A 22,047-nucleotide genomic window follows, 5' to 3' on the forward strand; every position below is an offset into this window, starting at 1 on the left:
TTAAATGTGACCATTTGTAGAATTCAGAGACAAATTAGTGGCATCATGAAAATTTCCAATTAATTGAAAAAATAGTCAACTTTTATTTAAGTAATAAGTGTGACTTTATCTTTATAGACACTTAAACTTCCATTTGGCTTATACAATTCCATTTTCTCCAACTGGGAGCTGTGTGGGATCAAGTCCTACTTTCTTCATTGACACAGCAATATCAAACAAATAGTCGTAACATTCACACCTGGAAAAGAAAAAAAAGACTGAGCGCTGTTTAGTAAGACACAGAGCTTACGTCACATCTCTCTACTCTGTCTAGGTAACTTTGCTTTGTTTCCAGTACCTGTACATTTTTCTACTTAGTTTCCATGCTTAATTTTCCTATTTTGCCCCAACAACTTAAAAACCTGCAAAACAAGTGCTCTGAATTCTGCAATTTAGTATGTGCCTCTCAGGAAATATGATAGCTTTAAATGTGCTACTTATAACAATTTTGCTTTTTAAAATTATGCATATTAAAAAATTTATTATTTTAAAAAATTTTATGTGTATGTATGTATTGCCTGCATGTACGTAAGTGCACCTGTGTCATGCAATGCCCATGGAGAACAGAAGAGGCTCTCGGATCCCCTGGAACTGGAGTTATGGACAGTTGTTAGCTGCAATGTGGATGTTGGGATTCGAACCCAGGTCTTCTGCAAGAACAGTCAGTGTTCTTATCTGCTGAGCCATCTCTCCAGGCCCCAAATTATGCATAATTTTTAAAAATAGAATTTATATTACTAAAGATCCTTGTCTCCTTTTCCTTTGTATCAAAATCCATGGAATCTTCCCAAATAAGAACTGATCTAATAAATATTTCTCAATGAATCAGCATATAGTAAAAATCAAGTATTTACAAATAATGACAGATCATTTAAACACACAAAAATATAAAAAAAAAACCATACTTCATTTTAAATCCTAAAACATTTTGTTCATTTTTACGTCCTGAGTATGAATTGTCCCAAATGTTCTTGGATTCAGCTTACATGGTTTTGGCTTTCTCCCACGATTCTCCCCACACATACACTCCATGGCGCCTGACCAGTACTGCACAGGAGTCTGGGTACTCATTCATTGCATGAGCCATTCGTTCCTTGAGGTCTTTCTCCTCAGGAGTGTTCTCAATAATGGGTACTACTAGCATATCATCATATCTGTAAGAATAAGCAAGCCATTTTCCCCACTCAAATAACAGTATTCATATATTCAATTTGTAAACTTTCCAGTTAGTAACAGGTTAGATAGTCTCTTTATATCAAAGGCACTTCAAGTTATGAACAAGATGTTGCAAGTTATTCTGTATATCTTGCATGGACATATCTCAAAAGATGCCTTTGGAATTTGGCAGGCAATCCCAAGTTAAAGTTGCAGAAATTTGTACAGAATAACAGAACTTAACAAAGAAATCAAGATCATACAAGTATTTCCTTGAAGCAGAGGTAATCATAATTTTTTTAACATCAGATAGGAAATGATGCATCTCAGCAGTGTAGAAAGGACAAAAAAACTGAACTATATGTTAAGTAGAAATATGTACTAACAATTAAAAAGTCATTCTATTTCATCTCTGCAGAATGCTGAAATGTCTTGGACAGGTAAATTAATACACATAGGTGTAATCTGTGGCACCAGGATAGCAAGAACTTTCTAGCAATGACCTACTAAAGATATGATGATGCTTTCAGAGTATTCTCAAATGTGTTGCATTATAACTTTTAATTCTATTTTGTCTTCAGTAAATATACGTGATACAAATCTGAATGTAGTAAGTTCAAGGAAACAATGTAGCTACTAGTAAAACCAAGTCTGTTCTACAGGTTACTTGAAACCAATCAATATTCAGACAAGAGTGACTTTACACATGAATTTTTCTTGTGTTGTTAATGTAATACTTGTCTTTTCATTACCACAGTAGTGTGTAAACTTAAAACAAATTCTGCCCCAAGTATTATGAGAAATGACCACTTTTATCAAGCATGGATAAAGAAGCTGTCATGTGATTAGTAATCTGGGTAACCATTATCTTAGTAGTATGAGCTTGCCCACAATTTCACTTTAGTTGAGACAGAAGCAATTATATAATATCCCTAACTATGGAAGGAGTGGATTGCTGATCTCAAATCTTCCCTAAAGCTAGCCAGAAAAGCTAGTCAGACAATGCAAGTCAAAAGCATTTCCAGGTACAAAATAATTTAATAGCACAATGAGACCCAAAAGCTAGTTCAAGCCAATCCATCATTTCACAAACAGGATACTGTTTTACATGAAAATCAAACTAAATATGAAACAGAGCTACGGCAGTCCTTTGACTGTCACTATTCTTTTCACTCTAACATAGGCAAGTTGCTTCCAAAGGAAGGACGGTTACAATGATGTGTGCTAACCTCACTTGCTAAGAACTAAGTATTTTAAAGCTATTTTTGTTTTGTTTTGTTTTGGTGCTGGGGACCGACCCAGAGCCTAGAAAATGCTCAGTGCATACTCTATCACGTTAGCTTTTAACTTTTGTACTCAGGTGCTTTCGCAGTGCTGAGGAATGCTTTAGGCACACAAAAAAATATTAGATGAAACCAAGTCAAATTAATTTCTTGGCACACTAGCTGAAACATGTACAGTATGTTACCTGCAGTCATGGTAAGACACTGCTGTAAGGACACTTCAGTAAAATGGGAAGCATTTTCCTCTAAGCAAGGCAGGGAGAATAGGGCCCTTTGGGAAATTAAGCAGGGCAAAGGCTCAGAAGAATGCTACTAAGCTTACAGGCAAGGCTCAGCTTGTACCTGGGCACTGGAACCTGTTTCTTCAAGCCATTATATTCTAGATTTATGAATAATGACTACATTTTTGTGGGCTGGTAGATTTGTTTAAACTTACCTAGAAGGTCACTGTTGCATACTTACCATATATCACCCACATTTCACATTCGGAAATACAGAAATCTACCTGATTAAAGTGATTAGAAGAATCATATACATAGGAACATATTCTAGAAATACTGAATTAAGTCAGCATGAAGACTAAACTGTAGTCCTGTTCAAGTTTCCAGAAGACAAAGAGAAGGCGCAGAGGTCTTGTGCGCTCAGTGCCTCAAACAGGGATGTCCTCCCATCGTTACAGAAACTTCAGCCAAGACTTTTTTCCATTTTATTTGAACAAACACTTCATTATTCATCTTGCTAATAATTTGCCATGGCTGGTGAGGGGACAGGGAGTGCGTGTGTCACTGAGAATGCATCTGGAAGCATAATGTTAAGTGGGGTATTATTTAACACGGCTTGTGCAGCATCTCATTATATGCATGAAAAGATCAGTGTCCCACTCATCAAAGAGAAGGAAAAATGCTTGTCACATGGTTTAGGCAAAATATGTACATATATACCTATAATAGCCTCCAGAAGTACATCTCCTTATTCCTTTGATCATCTCTTGATGTGTAATTTTAAACTCCCGGCCTGGAAAGAGAAGGGTAGCCATGACGGCAGCCTTAGAGTGGGTGTGAATCACCGCGCCTGCTCCTGTAGGAGGAAGAACAGTCACGTGCTCAGTGGAGTGAACTTGTATGTTTAGGAGAAAACCAACATATACATATACATATATATATGCAACTTTATATATACATACCCTCTGACCCATGACCAATTTATTCCATGCCAAAAAATGAGTCCATAATCAAATATATACATATATACACATATGTCTACACACACACACACACACACACACACACTCACATATTATATACACATTTGATTTTGGACTTATTTTTTGGCATGGATAAATTGGTCATGGGTCAGAGGGTAAGCCCAATAATAATGGACCTTCTTCAAAGGCTGATAAGAGAACTGGGGGAGTTAAAACAGTTAAAGTTCTTGTACATATTAGATACTCAAGAAATGTTAACTAGCGTCATAATTACTATTATTTATGGACGCCTACTCTGCGCATGTTCTTTAGGCCAACCATGCTCTGCATACCCCTCATCGTGTAGGCGTTCATGAAAAGAGGAGTGCACTGGCTTTTTTTCAGCTTCTTCGATGCTGGAGGCCCACTGATGTCCTGCTCATTGATGTCACAAACAAACATGTCTTCGGGCTAGTTACAGAGGGCAAGAAAGAAAAAAAGTTTCATGAAAATCAATTAAAATGTGTCTCTTGTCTGTATTACACAGTATACAAATACACATAGTATGCAAATATGTGTCCACACCTCTCATTTTAAATATTCATGTAGTCTCCCCCAAATTTTTAGTAGTATTGAGAATTATTTTTTAATTTATTATTTTTAAAAATTTTTATGGGTATGCATGTATTGCCTGCATGTAGGTATGTGCATCCATGTCATGCAATGCCTCTGGAGGACAGAAGAGGCTGCCAGATCCCCTGGAACTGGAGTTACAGACAGTTGTTAGCTGCCATGTGGGTGCTGGGATTCAAACCTGGGTCTTCTGCAAGAATAGCCAGTGTTCTTTAACTGCTGAGTGATCTCTCCAGCCCTGAGAAATTTTTAAAAAATTTTTATACCGACAAAAATATTTTCAAGAGACTGAAAAAAAAATCACTTTTTCTTTTAGAATTTCAAAATAAAATCTGCTGTGGAAAACTATTATGTATATAATGATGTTATCATTTCATGGATTCAGTCAAATACTGTCTGTCATTTCACAACTATTTCTTAGGGAAACTATATAAAGAAATCAACATTCCCAGCTAGGTGTTAAAATTTTCCTATCCCTTGAGTACCTTAATAATATGTATTATTCTTTAAGTTTTAAGGAAGTATGTAGATCTAGCCTTTCCTTAGCAGTGTCTGCAGGTTTCTGATTTGCAGGTTCATTTGCCAGAGCTCTTACAGACTACAATATAATTTTTTTTTTATTATAAGAGCAACTTTTCTTTTTCTTGTTTTAACCCAAAGAATTCTGTGTTGGGTTAGATTTTGAGTGTTATTCCCACATTGATATAGAATGCCACTTCTCAAACTTTTGAAATAAAATCTTCTCACTTTAAATTGGAATAGCTTTGCCATTGAAAATATGAAACAGTTTGCACTGAGACCATCAGTATGACCACTGTACTTACTTGATCACTTTTTACCATGGCTATAGGATAAAAGGCTGCAAAGCTGACCACTTTTTACTGCGATTCAAGGTTGTACCATTCACTTTTATGTAGTGCCTGCTAGTTTTCTGAATGGGATTTTAAAGATTTATTTATTTTTATTTTATGTGTATGAGTATTTTGCCCACATGTATGTATGTGCCTGGTGGCCATGGAGGCCAGTAGAGGGCACCAGATCCCCTGGAACTGGAGTTACAGATGATTGTTAGCCACCATGTTGGTACTGGGAGCCAAACCTGGGTCCTCTAGCAAGTGGTCTTAACCACTATAGCATCTCCCCAGCCCCAAATAAGATTTTAAAACATGTCAGTTACATAGAAGATACTTACCACCTTAAAATAACATTTCACAATTACTCAACAAATATTTAATAGTTACTTGACAAATATTTGTTGATTAGTTATTTAAAATTTCACAAAAGAACCACCCTTCCAAAGTAACAAACTTTTAGAAGTAATTCCATTTCATGGAATGGTAGTTAAGGACAGAAGACATTTGGGTTAGGGAGGATCCCTTTATTTATCATACCTGAATGCGTTCCTTTTGCACTCCTGAAGGAGCAATGTAGATTTCATTGCTGGTGACACAAAATATAGAAATTGGTATTTATTTAGCTAAATTCCTGCTTTTGCACAAATAACAAGTGTCCTTGCAGTCGAACCACTAATGTTCTTTATACATCAAGCAGTTGCTTGATGTAGTGAAGGATTTAGACTATACAGAATGAATACCAAACTACTTTGTAATGCTGGTGGCCTACCAAACTTTTGGTAGTTGTTTTGTCTTTCCTAGTTTCAATATATTTACTTCTTTTCATGCTGTAAAAGTCAGTGGTAAGCAGACTTTTATCTAGTTAGAGGAAACCAAAATCCAAATATGTAAGCTTTTTGCACTTTTTAGCATGAATGAACAGAATTTCTACTACCATATTAAAATACAGTCATTCTAAAATCCAATCAGGCAAAATATATGCTCAGTACAGTAAATTTCTACATTGCAAAGAATGAGGTTCAATTTTATTGCTTGAAATACACACTATAAACTATGAAGCTCAAGAGACCTCTGCTGGACAGTCTATTAAATTACAGCATCAACACTGAACTTTAGAATTGTTTCCTATATGACAAGCACATAAACCTTGGAGATTACTTGGCAATAAAGCACAAACAATTATAAAACATTAAAAATGCAAGAAGAGAGTTGAATGTGGTGACATATGCCTAAAATCCCAGCACTTGGAATGCTGAGACAGGGAAGATCATGAGTTTATGGCCAGCCTGAGCTACATAGTAAGCAAATATCTGAAAAGGAAGGAAGGAAGAGAGGGAGGGAGGGAGGGAGGAAGAAAGGAAATAAAAAAATACTGGAGCTGGAGAGATGGCTTATTGGTCAAGATCAGTGGCTGCTCTTGCAGAGGACTCAGGTTTGGTTCCCAGCACCCACATGGTAGCTAACAACCATGAGTAACTCCAGTTCTAGGGGAACTGGTGCCCTCTTCTGGCCTTTGGGGTAATTGCATGCATGTGGAGCACATGCGGGTAAAACTTATACAAATAAAAATTAAAATTAAAAAATATTTAAAAAGGGCTACATGTAAAAATGTTTGTTTTAGTGTGTTCTGTTAAGTGAGATGCTATTCCCTACGCTGTTTTCCACAAGGTTCTCTAAGGTACTGTCAAATTTAATTTGCAATGTAATTTCAAAGACCTCTAAACTCTCTCTACCCACCCTCACCAGCAAAAGGTCCTTAGCTCACTTTCCAGTTTCAGTTGCTGGCAGAGCATATTAAAGAGCTGTTGTATACATGTCAACCCTGAAAACAGTAGTGCCTGGGACTCTAGTGTCTGCCATGGAGGCAGAAATGTAGAGACAATGAATAAATGTCAAATGCTCATAGTAAAAATGAAGAGGGCCTACATTAAGCTGTCAAAGTGGCCTTAAGAAATATAGAGACTTGGAACTGACAGACATATCAGTGAAATGAAAGTTCCTTTAAGGTTCCATTGGTAAATTAAAGTCTAGAAGATAAGTGCCCGATAGGTGAGTGGGATCCAAGCACAGTAAACTCATACCCAGGGTAGCTTCCCCAAGGCAGCTACTGCTCTAGATCTCTGCTTGGGGACAGCAGAACAGGCCCAAGAGGAGTGGCAATGGTTGGATCACATGTCACACAAACCAGAGATCTGCCTCAGACATCTTCGCGCGACAGAAGAAATTCTAAGTACGCCAAGTTTGTTTTTATCACTGCATTCGTAAATGGGAATCAATTTAGACATCGATCAACTTTGAGAGATTCAAAGATAACCTAAAGTTTTTGACAAGAACACATTAATGCTTACAAAGAAAGAGATTATTGGAAAAAACACAACAGCAAAGACTTTTGTTAGGAGAGTAACATGCCAAAGACTGAAGTGGAATGTCTGCTTGCTGCTACGGGCCAAGCAAATGAACAAAAAGCGTGCTGAATTTCAAGGCATTCAATTCTGGAATTTTTTTCTCTATACTCTCCGCTCTGTGGTAAACAAAAAGGCAAAAAAGCAAGAGTTCACACTACATCTGTGTTCAGGTGTGTCTCTTTTTACTTACTCTCTGGCCACTAAAAATCATTTAATTATTCTTTCGTCTCAGTATCTCATCTACAATATGGGGTTATCAACTGTGACCCGATCAGCATGAAACAGGCTTCTATGTCTGACACATGTCACTATTATACTGAGAAAATGGGACATGCTAAATCTTGATGTAGGCCAAGCCTAAATGCAACAGCTTTGGAGTACCCTGGAGTTACCTTGATTACTCCTGGGGCAACTTCTATATGTGTCCTAAACTGTCTTTTATATACATCTCATGGCACCACATGCTAACAGTGTAAGCTGGAGTAGTATCAGTCAAGTCTTGAAGTCAGTCAGCAATTCTATATTCCCAAATATTTTATTGTCTGTATGATTCTCAATTACACTTCTTTTAAAATTTATTTGTCCTAAGAGTCAAAGAAGACCAAGAGATCATGAAAAATGAATGACGCAGGCAGGCTAATGGATTCATTTAAATTTCAGGGACAAGGCTCAACACTACTGAAAATACTCATTTTTATTCTGTAAAGCACAAGCTTCAATCTGAACAGAGCCTTAAAACCCTGGCTCTTCCCATTTGTGGCCCCTAGGAGGAGCTCCTTGCCCACTAAAAGTAAGTAAGGAAAAACTGCACATGATGCAATGTAAATTGATTGTAGTGCTATAAAAGCCATTATGTTCTAAAAGATGTGGCAATCAGTGGTTTATGTTGGCCACACACAATCACAGTTCATGGATTAGAAAGGTTTTTGCTAGAAAGAGAGGTCCTTTATAACTTTCTGTTCAAGGGGCTGGAGAGATAGCTCAGCAGTTAAGAGCACTGTCTGCTCTTGCAAAGGACCCAGGTTGGATTCTCAGCACCCACATGGAGGCTAACAACTGTTCATAACTCCAGTTCCAGGGGATCTGACACCCTCTTCTGACCTCAGTGGGCATTATACAACATGGGTGCACTTACACACAGGCAGGCAGTACTACACTCATAAACATAAAAGAAAAATAAACTATTTTAAAGAAACAAAACAAACATAATTTGAAAGAAAATTCCTGTTCAAAAAATTTCCTCTTGAATTCTGCATTCTGTTATTTTTAACTCTGCTGTATAGTTTTTAAAGAACCAGAAAAGATTATTTTAGCTCAGTTTGGTAGAAACTCTATTATGTACAAAAGCATTTTCTTGCTTTCTACACATGATAATAAACAGTAGTTAACTAAAGGCAACCTTCAGAATATGATTATTATATATAATTCACTGGGGAAATAAAATTATTGGCACTTGATTTCTAAATAGATAAGTGAAAAAGGAATAAATTGTTAATAACATAGGGTTTACTGTGAATAGGCCAACCTGAAAGTTTAAGCAAAATAATGGGAAAGTTTGCACAAAGCTGAACTGACACATTAGCAACTAGAGTGATGGTGAGATGGGGCAGATGGACAGGCAGGGACTCCGAGTGCATCCTTATATACACAACTGTACCAGCTGCTGACTATGGCCTTTCTTTCTATTTCCCACTATTGAATCATCATTTCATGAATTATGTGGTAATTTGGGGGTTATTACTACACATACACACACACACACACATACATACACTATACACATACATACTAAATAGCATATCAATGTTTTAATCCAATTTTGTTGAAGAAAGGTGAATTGGGATAAAGCACCATCACTTGGCTTGACATTCGGCCTCTAGACAACAATATTTCTAAGACATATCAGAAGGAAAAATATTCATCCTATTTCCAAAACCCTTGGGCGAATGAGACTTCACATGTTTATGTTCATTGCTAGTAAAGTATTTATTCCATCTTCTTGAAGGACAGATGCTGACTAAATCTAATGAACCACAAGAAAATGTCCATTCTTTCTGTTTCCACTTAAATCCAGTACCTTCTTTTGTCCTCAAAGGAATGAAGCCCAGGAGGTGCTATGTTTATTAATGGTACCTCTGCTTAGCATTGCGTATGGCTTTTTTTTACTCAATAAACATAACTTATAGAATTTTTAATGGGTAATAATCTGTATTTATGTGATTTTAAAATATGTCTATGAACCTTTGGAATAAATCTCATCTACCTAGAGAGAATCATTTATTCCAGGCACATGAACACACATGGAAGAATATTACCTAACTTCAGTATTCCAAAGGAGGAGGACAAAACTGTTCCCATTAGAAAGTGGGATTCATAAACCCTTGGGTATTCATTAAGACTGAAGCATCTCTGAACTAGTTCCACTGGGTTATGCAAACATCCATTGGATCATTTAGAAGTTCAACACCTTCAGTATCACATTAAACTGATCATCAGCTGATTTGGGGACATAGTGCATGTAGTCTACTGAGATGGAGAACTTTCAGAGATGAAATCAACCATAAACTTACCCATGCTTCAGGCTAATTCCTCCTCCAGTTCCAGTGACCCAACCCAGATGGTAAAACTGTTTGCAAAGTTCTGGGATCAGGTATCTGGGATGTTCCTTGTCCTTAAAAAGAAGATAATGATTTTCAAAATAGGCTTTAAAGAATCATGTAACTATTCCAGTTGGCATTTCCAATAAGACACCAACTTTAGAACATTCAAAGCAATCAACCTAAGAGAAGGGACAGTGAAGGAAAAAGCTATTACCAACACATTTTGTTCCTAGTATTTAGCAAGTAGAGTTAGTATATTATTTGGCAGCCTGGGATCAGTCAGCGTAGGGCCTAGTGCCTAACTGTATGAAACAGGCTGCAAAAGTACGGTAAGGAAACGTCCAAGTGTTTATGACACAGTGTCTCCTGAAACGGCTGAAAGAAAACAGAATCTAGTGTTGAAAAGAACCTGCTTCGGCCATACAGATGAGTTATGTGTGAAACACTCTGTTCAACCACAGCACATGAGATATCACAGTTGTTGCATGTTCAACACAGACTCTCTGTTGGTTCAATTTAATTTTTATATTAAAAATGATGTTTTCTGGGGGCTGGAGAGGTGGCTCAGCAGTTAAGAACACTGGTTGTTCTTGCAGAAGACCCGGGTTTGAATCCCAGCACACTCATGGCAGCTAACAACTGTCTGTAACTCCAGTCCCAGGGGATCTGACAACCTCTTCTGACCTCTGTGGGCACTGCATGACACAGGTGCACTTACCTACATGCAGGCAATACACGCACACACAAAATAAAAATAATAAATTTTTTTTAAAGTAAAAAAAAAAGATGATGCTTCCCAAAGTGATTTTACTAATTTCTCTTATTACAAAACAATATATACTCACCATGGAAATTAAAATCCTGCAAATAACAAACAAAAGTACTCAAAACCAATCATGATCAATACCTGCCAGACTTATCTCTGGGAAAAGAATGCACATGCAGAAGGGCTGAGATGAGCATCCAGCCTTATTTATACATGTAACTCCAATAACCACTGCCTCCAAAAAATGGTATTTGTTTTCCTTGCCATTTTTACAATTTAAATTAATGAAAACAAACAATAAGGTAGAATACAATGAATTCCATTTTCGCAGTATGATCTATAGCCTTACCTTGAAAACAAACAGAACTGAATGAGTTATTTTTGCAAATATTTCAAAATAAATTGCTGAACTGGCAAGAAAATGAGATTTCATGGGGGTCATAAAAGGAATGAGAGAACAGCTTGGGAGGAGGGTGCTCCAAGGCCAGACTTTCCTCTGGGCATCTGCAAGAGCTCTGGAGACCTCCAGATTCAATTCCAGTAGCTGTGCCGAGGCACGTTCCTTTTCAATACTAGATTCTGTTTCCGTTCAGCCACTTCAGTAGACACTGTGTATTAAACACTTGGACACTTCCCCGTTGTTGTGGCCTATTTCATACAGTTAGACTCTAGCAAGAGCTCTGGAGGCCTTGAAATTCAATTACGATAGACCATTATTTTAACAGACTGGACTCTCAGATATCTGAAACTGTGTTTTCCCAGATTCACTGCAAATGTTCTACATATACATTTAGCTTAAGGTAAATATTATGAATGATAGCCTTCAAAATATAATATTCAGAACATGGGAGCCAAGAAAACAAACTAAAGTTCTAATAAACGCAGGCTTAGGAGTTAGCAGACAACATCAAATTATTATACCTAATTGATTATTTACAGGACTTTCCTTGCTTTAAGGAATAACATGAGACACAATGAGTATGAAATACCCAACACTGGGCTGCAGAGACTGTTCAGCAGTTAGGAGGGAACAGTTCTCAGCATCCATGTCAGGCAGCTCACCACCACCTCTACCTTCAGCTCCAAGAGGATCCCTGTCTCTGGCCTCCAGGTACCTGCACTCAAGTGCACATACCCACACGCACATACCCATGCACATAACTAAAATTAATAAAAATAAATCTGCAAAAAGGACACCCAGCACAATGTGTGACCCAAATGCTAGTTTCCTTCCCTTCAAAGAGTTAAAATTCTTGAACAAAAATTTATGACTTAAAATTAATAATAAAGTGGATTTCCTATCTTTCCTTAAGGAATATAGCCAAAATGATCTATGCCCTATACAATTTGCTATCTCCTTTTTTAAGGAACATAAATGATATTTTAATTACAAATTAAAATACAGCTAATGGGAAGGCTCCTGTAGGTTTCCAACCATTAAAACCAAATTTGCACAACAAATTGCAAACATTACAGAAAATGGTCTGTTATTATAGGTCCCACCTTCCCTTTTGTCTGATCCAGTACTGAGGTATTACAGCAATTAGCCAGCATCATACTACAGCATAACAATGAGGAGGCTCTGCTGTTAATGCATTCCCAGTCATTCCTTCCTAAAAGTTACAATTAAAGGGAAATAATGGAGCACCAGCAGAGGAGATTTGGTGAAAATGCAGTCATTTAACCTGTCCAGAATAAGGATGTGAAAATGCAAATATACCTTAAGAACTGACAGGAAAGAAAGGTTTAGTTGGTATCCAGTCCTCGAAATGTCAATAATATTGCCTTTCAGTTATTGTTAGATCCAGCTTTCAACCTGAATAACAATTTTAGAGTATTACCTAAAGATTTACCATAATCAACTATTTTCAAGAGATGCTACAGTATAGTAGAAATGTACCTAGTAATATTCAGAATACATTAAAAATATTACAGTCTAAAAAGGTTTGAACCAATTTTTTTCTCCAATCTTTCAATCTAGTTATTTTAAGGCAATTTCAACCTGATTGCCACTAAGAAACCTATTCATGGCTAACATGGCTCCATTTCCTTTACTTACTTTTTGTTTTAGATTAAGCAAACACCAGCATTTACTAAGACACGGGTTTTCCTTGGAGACTCTGACACGTGTAAAATATGTCCAATGATGGGCAGCGCTCGGTCGTAGAACATGTGTGTATTAGCATGAGGAAGGCCCTGATCCTCAATTAAAAGAAAAAGTGTCTAAGGTATTAACTTAGCAGTTAATGAGGAAACCAGTAAAGAGTGTAAGAACTGGTTCAAAATAGAATTCAACACACTTGGATATAAATAGAATTCTAAATTTTCAAAGAAAGCAAAGTTGGACAATATCCACAGGTTGACAATAGAATTTGTACAGCCACAATGTTCACTATGAACAGGCATCTGCATTGCTGTCCGTAGTCTACAATTTACCCAGCTACCAACTAGCGTAAAGACGATCCCAAGAGATGCAATGAAGCTTTCGCTTATTTTAGACTTTCACATTTTTCCCAAGATGTGCCCCAGAAAGGGCCCATGCAGGTACAGCCAAGCGGTCAGGGTTCTGGGTGTGCGTGCTTTGTTTCTTCTGGCTTGTTCGTGCCCTTCTTTGCATCACCTCAACTCAAAACCCCTTTCCGTGCTTTCACCAGACTAAGGAACCCCTTTACCTAACTTAAGCACTGACTAGGAGTTCAAAACACAGAGCATGGTTCAGCTTCATTCCAATTGGCAAGTCAGGGCTACTTTCTGGGCATCCATTTTCTCATGTTGCCTGGTGATTCCCAGACTTCTGGCTTGCAACACTAGTCATTTTCTTAATCCATTGTGTGTTTGTGTGTGTGTGCAAACACACGCATACACATATGTGTCACGGTACATGCATGTAGGTCAGAGGATTTGTTTGTTTGTTTTGACACAGGGTCTCTCTGTAGCCCCAGCTGGCCTGGAATTCACCATGTAGAACAGGCTGGCCTTGAACCCACAGAGATTTGCCTGCCTGACTACTGAGTGCTGGCATTAAAGGTGTGCCCCACCCACACCATAAGTCAGAGGACAATTATAAGCAGTTCCTTTTCTCTTTCCGCCTCTATGTGGTTTCCAGAGTTGAATTCACTCACTAGGCTTTCACAGCACTTTCTTTACCTGCTGAGTCTTCTCATTGGCCCATAGGTAGTTTTATTTTTAGGAAATGATAATAAGGTTGCCAAATAGTGACACTAACCACATTTTAACCCCCAACAAAAGAGCCCACTTTTAAACATAAAAAATAGTAGGAAGGATGTCAGAATGAAAAGAATCTTTTAAATTGAACGTAATTAATTTGGAGAAATTCATGTTCTCATTCTTCTCGTCTTGTAATCCCAGGAAAAATTCTTGCAGGAACTGATATCGGGAGGCAGAAAGGTACTCTTTTCCTGTGAGATCTCCTTGCTTACAGCTTTTTCTGCTCCAGTTCATCCTTTAGTCTATGAGAACTGAACTAATGTTGTTCTTTGATCACTGAGCTCTTTTCTTCAAATCATCTCATGCTCAAAGCCCTCCCTTGGTCTAAGTCCTTTTGTGTCCTAATTTAACTTTTCAAGTATTTTTTTCACTATTCCTTTATATGAATCTCTCAGTTCTGGTCAAACTCACTATAGTAGACAACCTACAAGATGACTCAGTGATTCCCTGCATCCCGACAGTCACACTGTCCTGTACAGTCTCTTTCCATGGTACTAGGGTTGGTTGATGTGTTGACAGACGATGGCAGAAGTGGTACTATGCCACTTCTCAGATGAGGTTATAAAGCCTGTAGCTTCAATCTTGGGTCTTGGAATACATTCCCCTCTGGGGATCACTGGCTCTGGGGAATGCCAGCTGCCCTGTACTGAGGATAATCAGGCAGCCCATGCAGAAGGCCATTTGGTGAGGAAATGAGATCCAAGGCCAAGGACCAGTGAGGAACTGAGGTCTTCAGAACGTGAGTGAGCAGACCCTCCTTATCGAGTCAATCCTTGATGTGACTTGTCCAGGCAGCAGTTTGACTGCCACCTTCATGAGGGACCCAGGCCAGACCTCAGTTCAGCTGCTCCTGGATTCCTAATCCTGAGAGTCTATGGGCCGTAACCAATGTTATATTTTCAGCTGCTAAGCTATAGGGTGATTTTCTGTGTAGCAACAGAAATAAGTTACACCTTCTTTTAGGCAAATAATACTTTTTTCCCCCCACCGTTACTGCTTCTAGAGGAACTCCAGTTGTTGTAGTTCTATCAAACTGCTGCTTGTCAGTCTGTTACCAGCAAGAAGTGGCGAGCCTTCTAATTCTGCACTGTGGCATTTCTTTTCAGCACCTGCTCTCTGTACTTTCCTTCTGGTATTTAGTACATTCATTCACTCAACAACTCCCCAGTGCGAAATGCCACGATAAACCCTGAAGAAACAAATATAAGATCAAATCTGCACTTTGAGGAGGTCAATCCAGTAAAGAACCTCACAGTTATGAGATGACAAAGTGGTAATACAAAATGGTCTAGGGCATGATGGGAGCAGAAGCTATGGGTAGGAGGGAAAAGTTACGAAAAACCTTTCTAGAGGAAGGGGTGCTTGGTAGGTCGATAGGAAGGAACTCAGTAGCTGGGACTGGTTACTAATTAGGCTCTGTGGATAGAGGTGGGAGGCAGGGTACAGGAGGTCTTTATAGTATGAACAGGAGACTGGGCTTTATTTTACTGATGACTGAAAACTGCAGAGGAATTTAAATCCAAGATGACATGATAATATTCTGTGTGGGTGGGTATATGCTTTGTGTAGGTATGTGTGACTATGCATGTGCATATGTAGGCCAGAGGATGATGTCAGGTGTCTTCCTCTACCTTATTTTGAGACAGGGTCTCATTTCCTAAACCTGGGGCTTGCCATTTTAGCTAGATTGGCTACCTGCAGAGCCAAGGGATCCTCCTGTCTTCACCCCCCTCACCCCACCAAGTTCCCCGCAAGCCCTGGGGTTACAGGCATGTGCCGCTGTACCTGGCTTTTATATGGATGATGGGGATCTGAATTCAGGTCTTCATATTTGCACAGCAAGCACTTTACCCACTGAGCCATCTCTCTGACCCCAATAATGTTTTAAAAAGTTTTACTGTAGCAGTAGATAAAAGATGCTGAAGGGTAAGGACCATGAAAGCAAAAACTAGACCAGTAAGGAGGATGCTCAAATAGTCTGGAAGTGAACTTTTAAGAGAATGATGCTGGAAATCTCCAAATGAAGAGATTTTTAAAAGTTACAGAAAGAAAAGGGCTTTTAAGCAAAAAAGCTAAAGGAAAGAAAGTCTTCAAAGATACTCAAATTTTTGGCTGGCACAGCAGCTGAGGAGAGAGTGACACCATTTGCAGGATGACAGTTGCGCATATTCACTGAGTGCTTATTATGTGTGGGATACTTTTCTAGGCCCCAGGAATTCAACTAAGAACAAGACAAAGTTCTGCCCTGAAAGAACTTACATTCTAGGGGGAGGGAGGGGTTAAAAAAGTAAATAGAATAGAAAAGTTGTAGTAAGTAGTAAGAAGAAAACAAAGGCTTAAGAGAACAATAGTAAGAATTAGGGGCTGGAGTGATGGCTGAGCAGTTAAGAGTGCTGGCTGCTCTTGCAGAGGATCCAGGTTCAGTTCCCAGCACCCACATAGCAGTTAACAACTGTCTACAACTTCAGTTCCAGGGGATTTGATGCCCTCTTCTGACCTCCGTGGGCACTGCATGACACAGGTGCACTTACACACATGCAGACAGAACACTCATACACATAAAGACAATAAATAAAATACTAAAACCAAATAAAAAAGAGAAAAACAGTGAGAATCAATTTTTATTAATGTGATAAAGAAGGCTTCTCTGTATATATGGCATTTACTCTAAGACCTAAAGATACAAAACAAAACCCAGTGTATAATGAATGAGTGCATGTGTAGATGTAAAACTTTGTGTTGGAGAGATCTAAGTGCTCCAGGAGAAAAACAGGAGGCATGAGAGCCCTGAAGTGATGAAGTGCATGATAGGTCAAAGAGCAGTTGCCAAGAATAGACTGATGACGTGCTGAGTGGTGGGGATTGACTTTACCAGGTCCACATCATGTAGGAGTTTGAACGCCAAGCCAATGTGATCCCTCCTATCAGAAAGGAATGGATTCATGATGAGAGACAGGGAGAGAGAGAAATGACTTCAGTAGGTGAGTGCCTATCTAGCAGTAACAGAGGAGGCAAGCTGCTTCCATTTTATGAAATGACAAGTTTGAAATGACATTTTGGTAGGAAGGGGCTGTGAAAGGACGGTAAGTAAGTTCATATCCGGTGACCTCTATTTTCTTGAGTCATGAGCTGAGGAAGAATGTGGGGACATGATAATGAAGCAGGCAGCACAGAGAATGGTTCAGAAACCTGGGACTGTCCTTGATTTGGGTTATACACACTCCCCTCGTCTAATAATGCACTTAGAAGCCCATCTCATTTACGCCAATGTATTATGCACACACACCCCTCTCTGAACAATGCATACCTCAGACCCCCACTGCATGGGGCTACATATACACTCCTCTCTGAACAATGAGATGTTTCTCCCACCATTGACAACTGTCAAACTTAGTTTCTATTTAAATTATTCCCAATGTAACTAGGTATGATGAGTGGAAAGCCCAATCGAGCCTAAACTGGCTTTTGGATGCATGAGCAATGAGGCAAAATTGGGTCCTCAAGTAAACTTGTAGAGAAAATTCCCTACTTACCATCTTATGCCTATGCATAACTGGTGTGCATATGATTAAAAGCAGATGCATTATGGGCAGAGACATGAACATGATTATGTGACCTAATCTATCAATCAAAACAGAACTAGCCCTTTAGTAACCAAGCTTCTCCTCTCTTGAACCCCATAAAAACATCCCCAAACAACAACTGAAGCCGAGTGTCTTCACTCATGAGGTCCACCGTTCTCTTGTGGGGGTGTTTCTGATCTTCTCTATTGATTGGCTTTAAATAAAGTTTCCCTGCTTCTTTAAAAATCTGTGTGGGCTTTTATTTCAATTCCTTGAATAAGAGGCCAAGAACCTGGAAATATCTGCCCCTGACCCGACCACCAGCAGCAGTACAGGAGGCACAATAAAAGTATAAAGTAGTCACTGTGGGGAGGGGGATACCAGGCACTGGGGACTACTAGGGGAGACAGGTGGGCCAATGCCAGTGTTAGAGGCCTTTTGGAGGGCAAAATTACTGGATGAAGTGACACTCCATAGCATAGTTTTGGAATATTTCCCAGCAATGCTCAGTTGCTCAGTGAGGCATAGAGAAGGTAGGCGGCAGGGTTTATCCAGGGTTGTGCTAGTCTAAAGGGATCTGCCAATTATGTCATTTAGGACCTTAAGTAACAATTCTTTGAGTGTGTGTATATGTGAACACAATGAATGTGTGGAGGTAAGAGGACAACTAGAGGTTGGTTCTGTCATTGAACTCAGGTTGTCAGGCTTGGTGCCAAGAGCTTTTATCCACTGAGTCATCTCGCCAGTCCAAGTGACAAATGTTCTGATGGATTGAATTTGGAGGCCAGACCAAAGTGGGCTTCACTCACTTTCAGTTAGAAGTGAAAGGAATTTGCAGGCATAGAATTCTAATGACTCTCAATAATGTTGCAATGGAGAGGAGAGCTAGATAGAAAAACAGATGAAAAAAACTGGTTAATAAAAACAAGTTCCTGTTACATGTAGTAGTAGTTTTTAGGCACTGTAACAAAATACCTTAGATAATCAACAAGAGAAAAGGTTTACTGTGCCTTGCAGTTTTATAGGTTCTAGGTCATGATCAGCTGTGTCCATTACTTTCAGGCCTTTGCTGGGGATGCTGGATGCTAACGGCGGGAGCACATGGTGGCACAAACTGCTCACCTTATGGCTAGGGAGCACAAGGGGCAAAGCGTGTACTATGCCCTTTGGGGGTCACATCTCCAGTGACAAAGGATCTCTCACTAGCTCCCACCTTCTAAAGGTGCTTCAACCTCCCAATAGTGCCAACCTAGGAGATAAATCTTTAACATATGGGCCTTTGGAGGACATTTGACTTTCAAATGATAGCACATGAAGAATTAGAGGTAGCAAGAGATTAATACAGAAGAAAAGTAGGTTAGCTTGTGGAAAGAGAGGCCGAAAGAGAACAGGGAGCCATTTGCCTTAACACAGGAGGATGGATAAAGATGAAGGTAAATGTGGCAACACTTTGACAATAGGAATTGCCAACATTTACTGAGTGCTTACTTTCTGTCACACACTACTGTTAAGACTGTACAGACTACTTTATCCTTGTAACAACGTTATCACACCAAGAAAGATTAGCTTGTCTAAGACCACCAGATAACAAATTGCTGAGCCAGGATTCAAACCCAAGAAGTAAGGCTCTAGTTCTTACTAGAAAGTAAAGATTCCTATTTCTTAATTTTTATATTATCCTATAGAGACAAAGAAGAAATTGAAGTTAAATAGTCGGTACCTAACAGTATTCCGTCATTGGAATTTTGGAGGCAAGTTATCTGCTACTGAAAACTGACAAGCATCCTGCCCTGATTCTGTTGTCACTAAAGGTCAAATCTTTCCCCCTTTCCTTGCTTCCCAGAAGCAAACTCGACTACAAGCACCTACTATGAGCTGCTCATGAACTATGTAGTATAGGATTCTTCTCCCTCAGAAACCTATAAGGGGGGAATCCTGCTGTTCCTCGTGGGACTGAACTCTGCTCAGAATCCCCACCATGCTGCCTGTGGCATTAATAACTCTCTTACCCAAAAGGACAATCTGAGTCAGAGTCCCTTTGTCAGACTGAACTGTACAGTTATCAAGTATTGGACACTGTAATAGGTAAGGCAAAACAAAAGCAGAAATAATGCCTTCATGGTTTTTCTCTCCCAGCCCCAGGTTTCTAGTGAGTAAGAAACATGTTTTTGATAAGTTATACCTACCATAGTATTTTACTTGATAAACAGTGAATGAACTAAGACCATACTTCTTACATTAAGAAAAGCATATTAGAAGGTTCAAACTGGTATCTTCTGAACTGAATCAGATTCACAGGAAGTTGTTTATTTGGTCTGCATAATGTTTAGAACCTGAGTCAATATTTTTAAATCAAAAGATTTCGCACAAAATCTTTCTAGTGTCTCACACAAAAAGTAGAATTTGATAATAGAGTCCATACCCCAAACAGCAAGAAAAGTTTGTAATGATCTCTCAAGAGAAGGTATATGGTGGCTTTGGTGGTTTCTTTCATCTCCTTTTCAAAACGTGGCCAATTGTGGTGGTTTGAATGGCAAATGTCCCCAATTGGCTCCCATATTTGAACACATGGACCCAGTTGGTGGCGCTGTTTGGGGTGGTTATTGAATCTTAGGAGGTGTAGCTTTGCTGGAGGAAGTATGTCACTGGGGGTGGGTTTAGAGCTCATAGCCCTGTCCACTTTCCTCTTTCTGCTTCATGCTTGCCATTGGAGATGTGAGCTCTTGGCTTTAGGCTCCTGCTGCTAGCCTCCATCTCATATAGATCCACTTGCCTCTGCTTCCCAAGTGCTAAAACTACAGGCATGTGCCACCGTGCCTGTCTCATTGGGGATTTAATTTCAGAAATAAAATCAGTTTTTAAGTGACTGTTACATGCTGTTTGCCTGCCCATGTAGCGTCCCCTCCAAACACAGCAGCTCCCTGTAGGGCCCCCTGTGCATTTTCTCTCAATGTGTTGCGTGCTGTGGCTGTACTTCAGCCTAATAAACTTTCTACCTCCAGGCTTTTCTGTCTTGGTAAATTCATTCCCAGCCCGTGGATCACCAGCTTATCTTGCCAACTTGGCACAGTACTTAGTATGAAACAAATCTGTATTTTTAGTGTATAAAAAAATCGGTATTTCTGTGATAACCTTCAGCAAGATTTGCTTATTAGGCAACATGAACATGTTTGCTATCAAGACATCTTAGCAATGATTCTAATATTCTTTCCTCGTTCTCCTTATAGACCTGCCTAGGAATGACCTCCAATGATCAGTCCTATAGACAGGATCGTCTCCCTCTGTCTTGCCTAACATTCTAACCTCAGGATCTGCTTTTCTAATGGGAAGTCACTTATTCAAACAAAATAATGACTGACAACTGTTCAACAATAAAATCATCCTATGTGTTATTTTTTTATTGAGACCTTCAGCCCTAAGAAAAGCTAATGAAAAGCATAGGGAGCTAATTTTAGGGGTCTTCCACAGTGCTCGAACCATTGTACTGAAACAGCAAACTGTTTATTCCCCTAGTTCTTATTCACCACTTTCCGAGAGCTGAGAGTGGACAAGGCAATCCTTGTGGTGCGCATTCGAATAGAAAACCAACTGCAGCCTGAGAGCCCGTTTCCCTTTGACTTCTTAAGATTCGTTTCCCTGATCATCCCAGAAAACCAAAGTCAAGCAAGGCAGACAGGGAGCAACTGCTCGGGAAGGGTGCTGTCATCTGAGGCACTGTTCAGATACAGCAACACTGAGCTAGGTGTTGGGGCACCGAAAATAAACCGCAGCGGTTCAGCTTCAACTCCAGTTCCGAAATTCCCGGGGTGTCCCAACTGCATTCTCAGCGTGTTTTCCCCATGAACACCCTCGCACGTGGTCCAAACGCTCTCTTCACTCCCTTACTCTTTCCCTAGAATTGGTGCCCAGATACCGCCATGGGAAGAGCAGCAGGGTCCCCAGGGGTCTGATCCAGCACCCGGAAGCGCAACTGCCCCAGGCCCCGCGCGCCCGGCCGAAGCTCCACCTCGAGGCCCGTGACCCCGCCCCGCGCTCCCGGCCTGCGACCTGCTGCCGCTACCTGCGTGCCGCATCGCCGCGAGCAACAGTCTCCCTCCGAAGCGTGGCAGCCAGACATGGCTCAGACCCTGGAGACCTAGGGCCTCAGAGTCCCGCTCTGCGGCCACAAGTGCAATCAGGCGGCGAAGCGGGCAACTTGAGGGCAGGGCAAGAGCGAGGGCGTGACGAGGGCGTGGCCTGGGCGGGCCTCACTGATTGGTGGAGAATGAGGCGTCGTGAAGGCGTGACCATAGGTATTGTAGGCGGTGCAAGGAGGGCTGGACTGCGAGTCCTAAACCA

General features: G+C 39.8%; 1 protein-coding gene across 3 annotated transcripts; it reads right to left on the reverse strand.

Moving 5' to 3' along the window:
- On the reverse strand, positions 1–21,921 carry Apip (APAF1 interacting protein). Of its 3 annotated transcripts, XM_008852367.3 has the most exons (7): positions 21,770–21,921; positions 10,123–10,223; positions 5,685–5,733; positions 4,014–4,131; positions 3,419–3,554; positions 1,026–1,193; positions 60–238 (listed from the first exon to the last, which is right to left on the reverse strand). In XM_008852367.3, the coding sequence occupies exons 1-7, from the start codon at positions 21,824–21,826 to the stop codon at positions 139–141; spliced, it is 729 nt and encodes a 242-aa protein (XP_008850589.1). In that variant the 5' UTR covers positions 21,827–21,921; the 3' UTR covers positions 60–138. The 3 variants fall into 3 exon arrangements, with proteins under 3 accessions (XP_029411570.1, XP_008850589.1, XP_029411571.1); XM_029555710.1 differs by lacking the exon at positions 1,026–1,193 and having other exon boundaries at positions 1–238; XM_029555711.1 differs by lacking the exon at positions 5,685–5,733 and having other exon boundaries at positions 21,770–21,787.
- Between the last annotated feature and the right edge of the window lie 126 nt (positions 21,922–22,047).

The sequence above is a fragment of the Nannospalax galili genome, unplaced genomic scaffold (genome assembly GCF_000622305.1).
Source record: "Nannospalax galili isolate Female #2095 unplaced genomic scaffold, S.galili_v1.0 scaffold126, whole genome shotgun sequence".
Classification (NCBI taxonomy): domain Eukaryota; kingdom Metazoa; phylum Chordata; class Mammalia; order Rodentia; family Spalacidae; genus Nannospalax; species Nannospalax galili.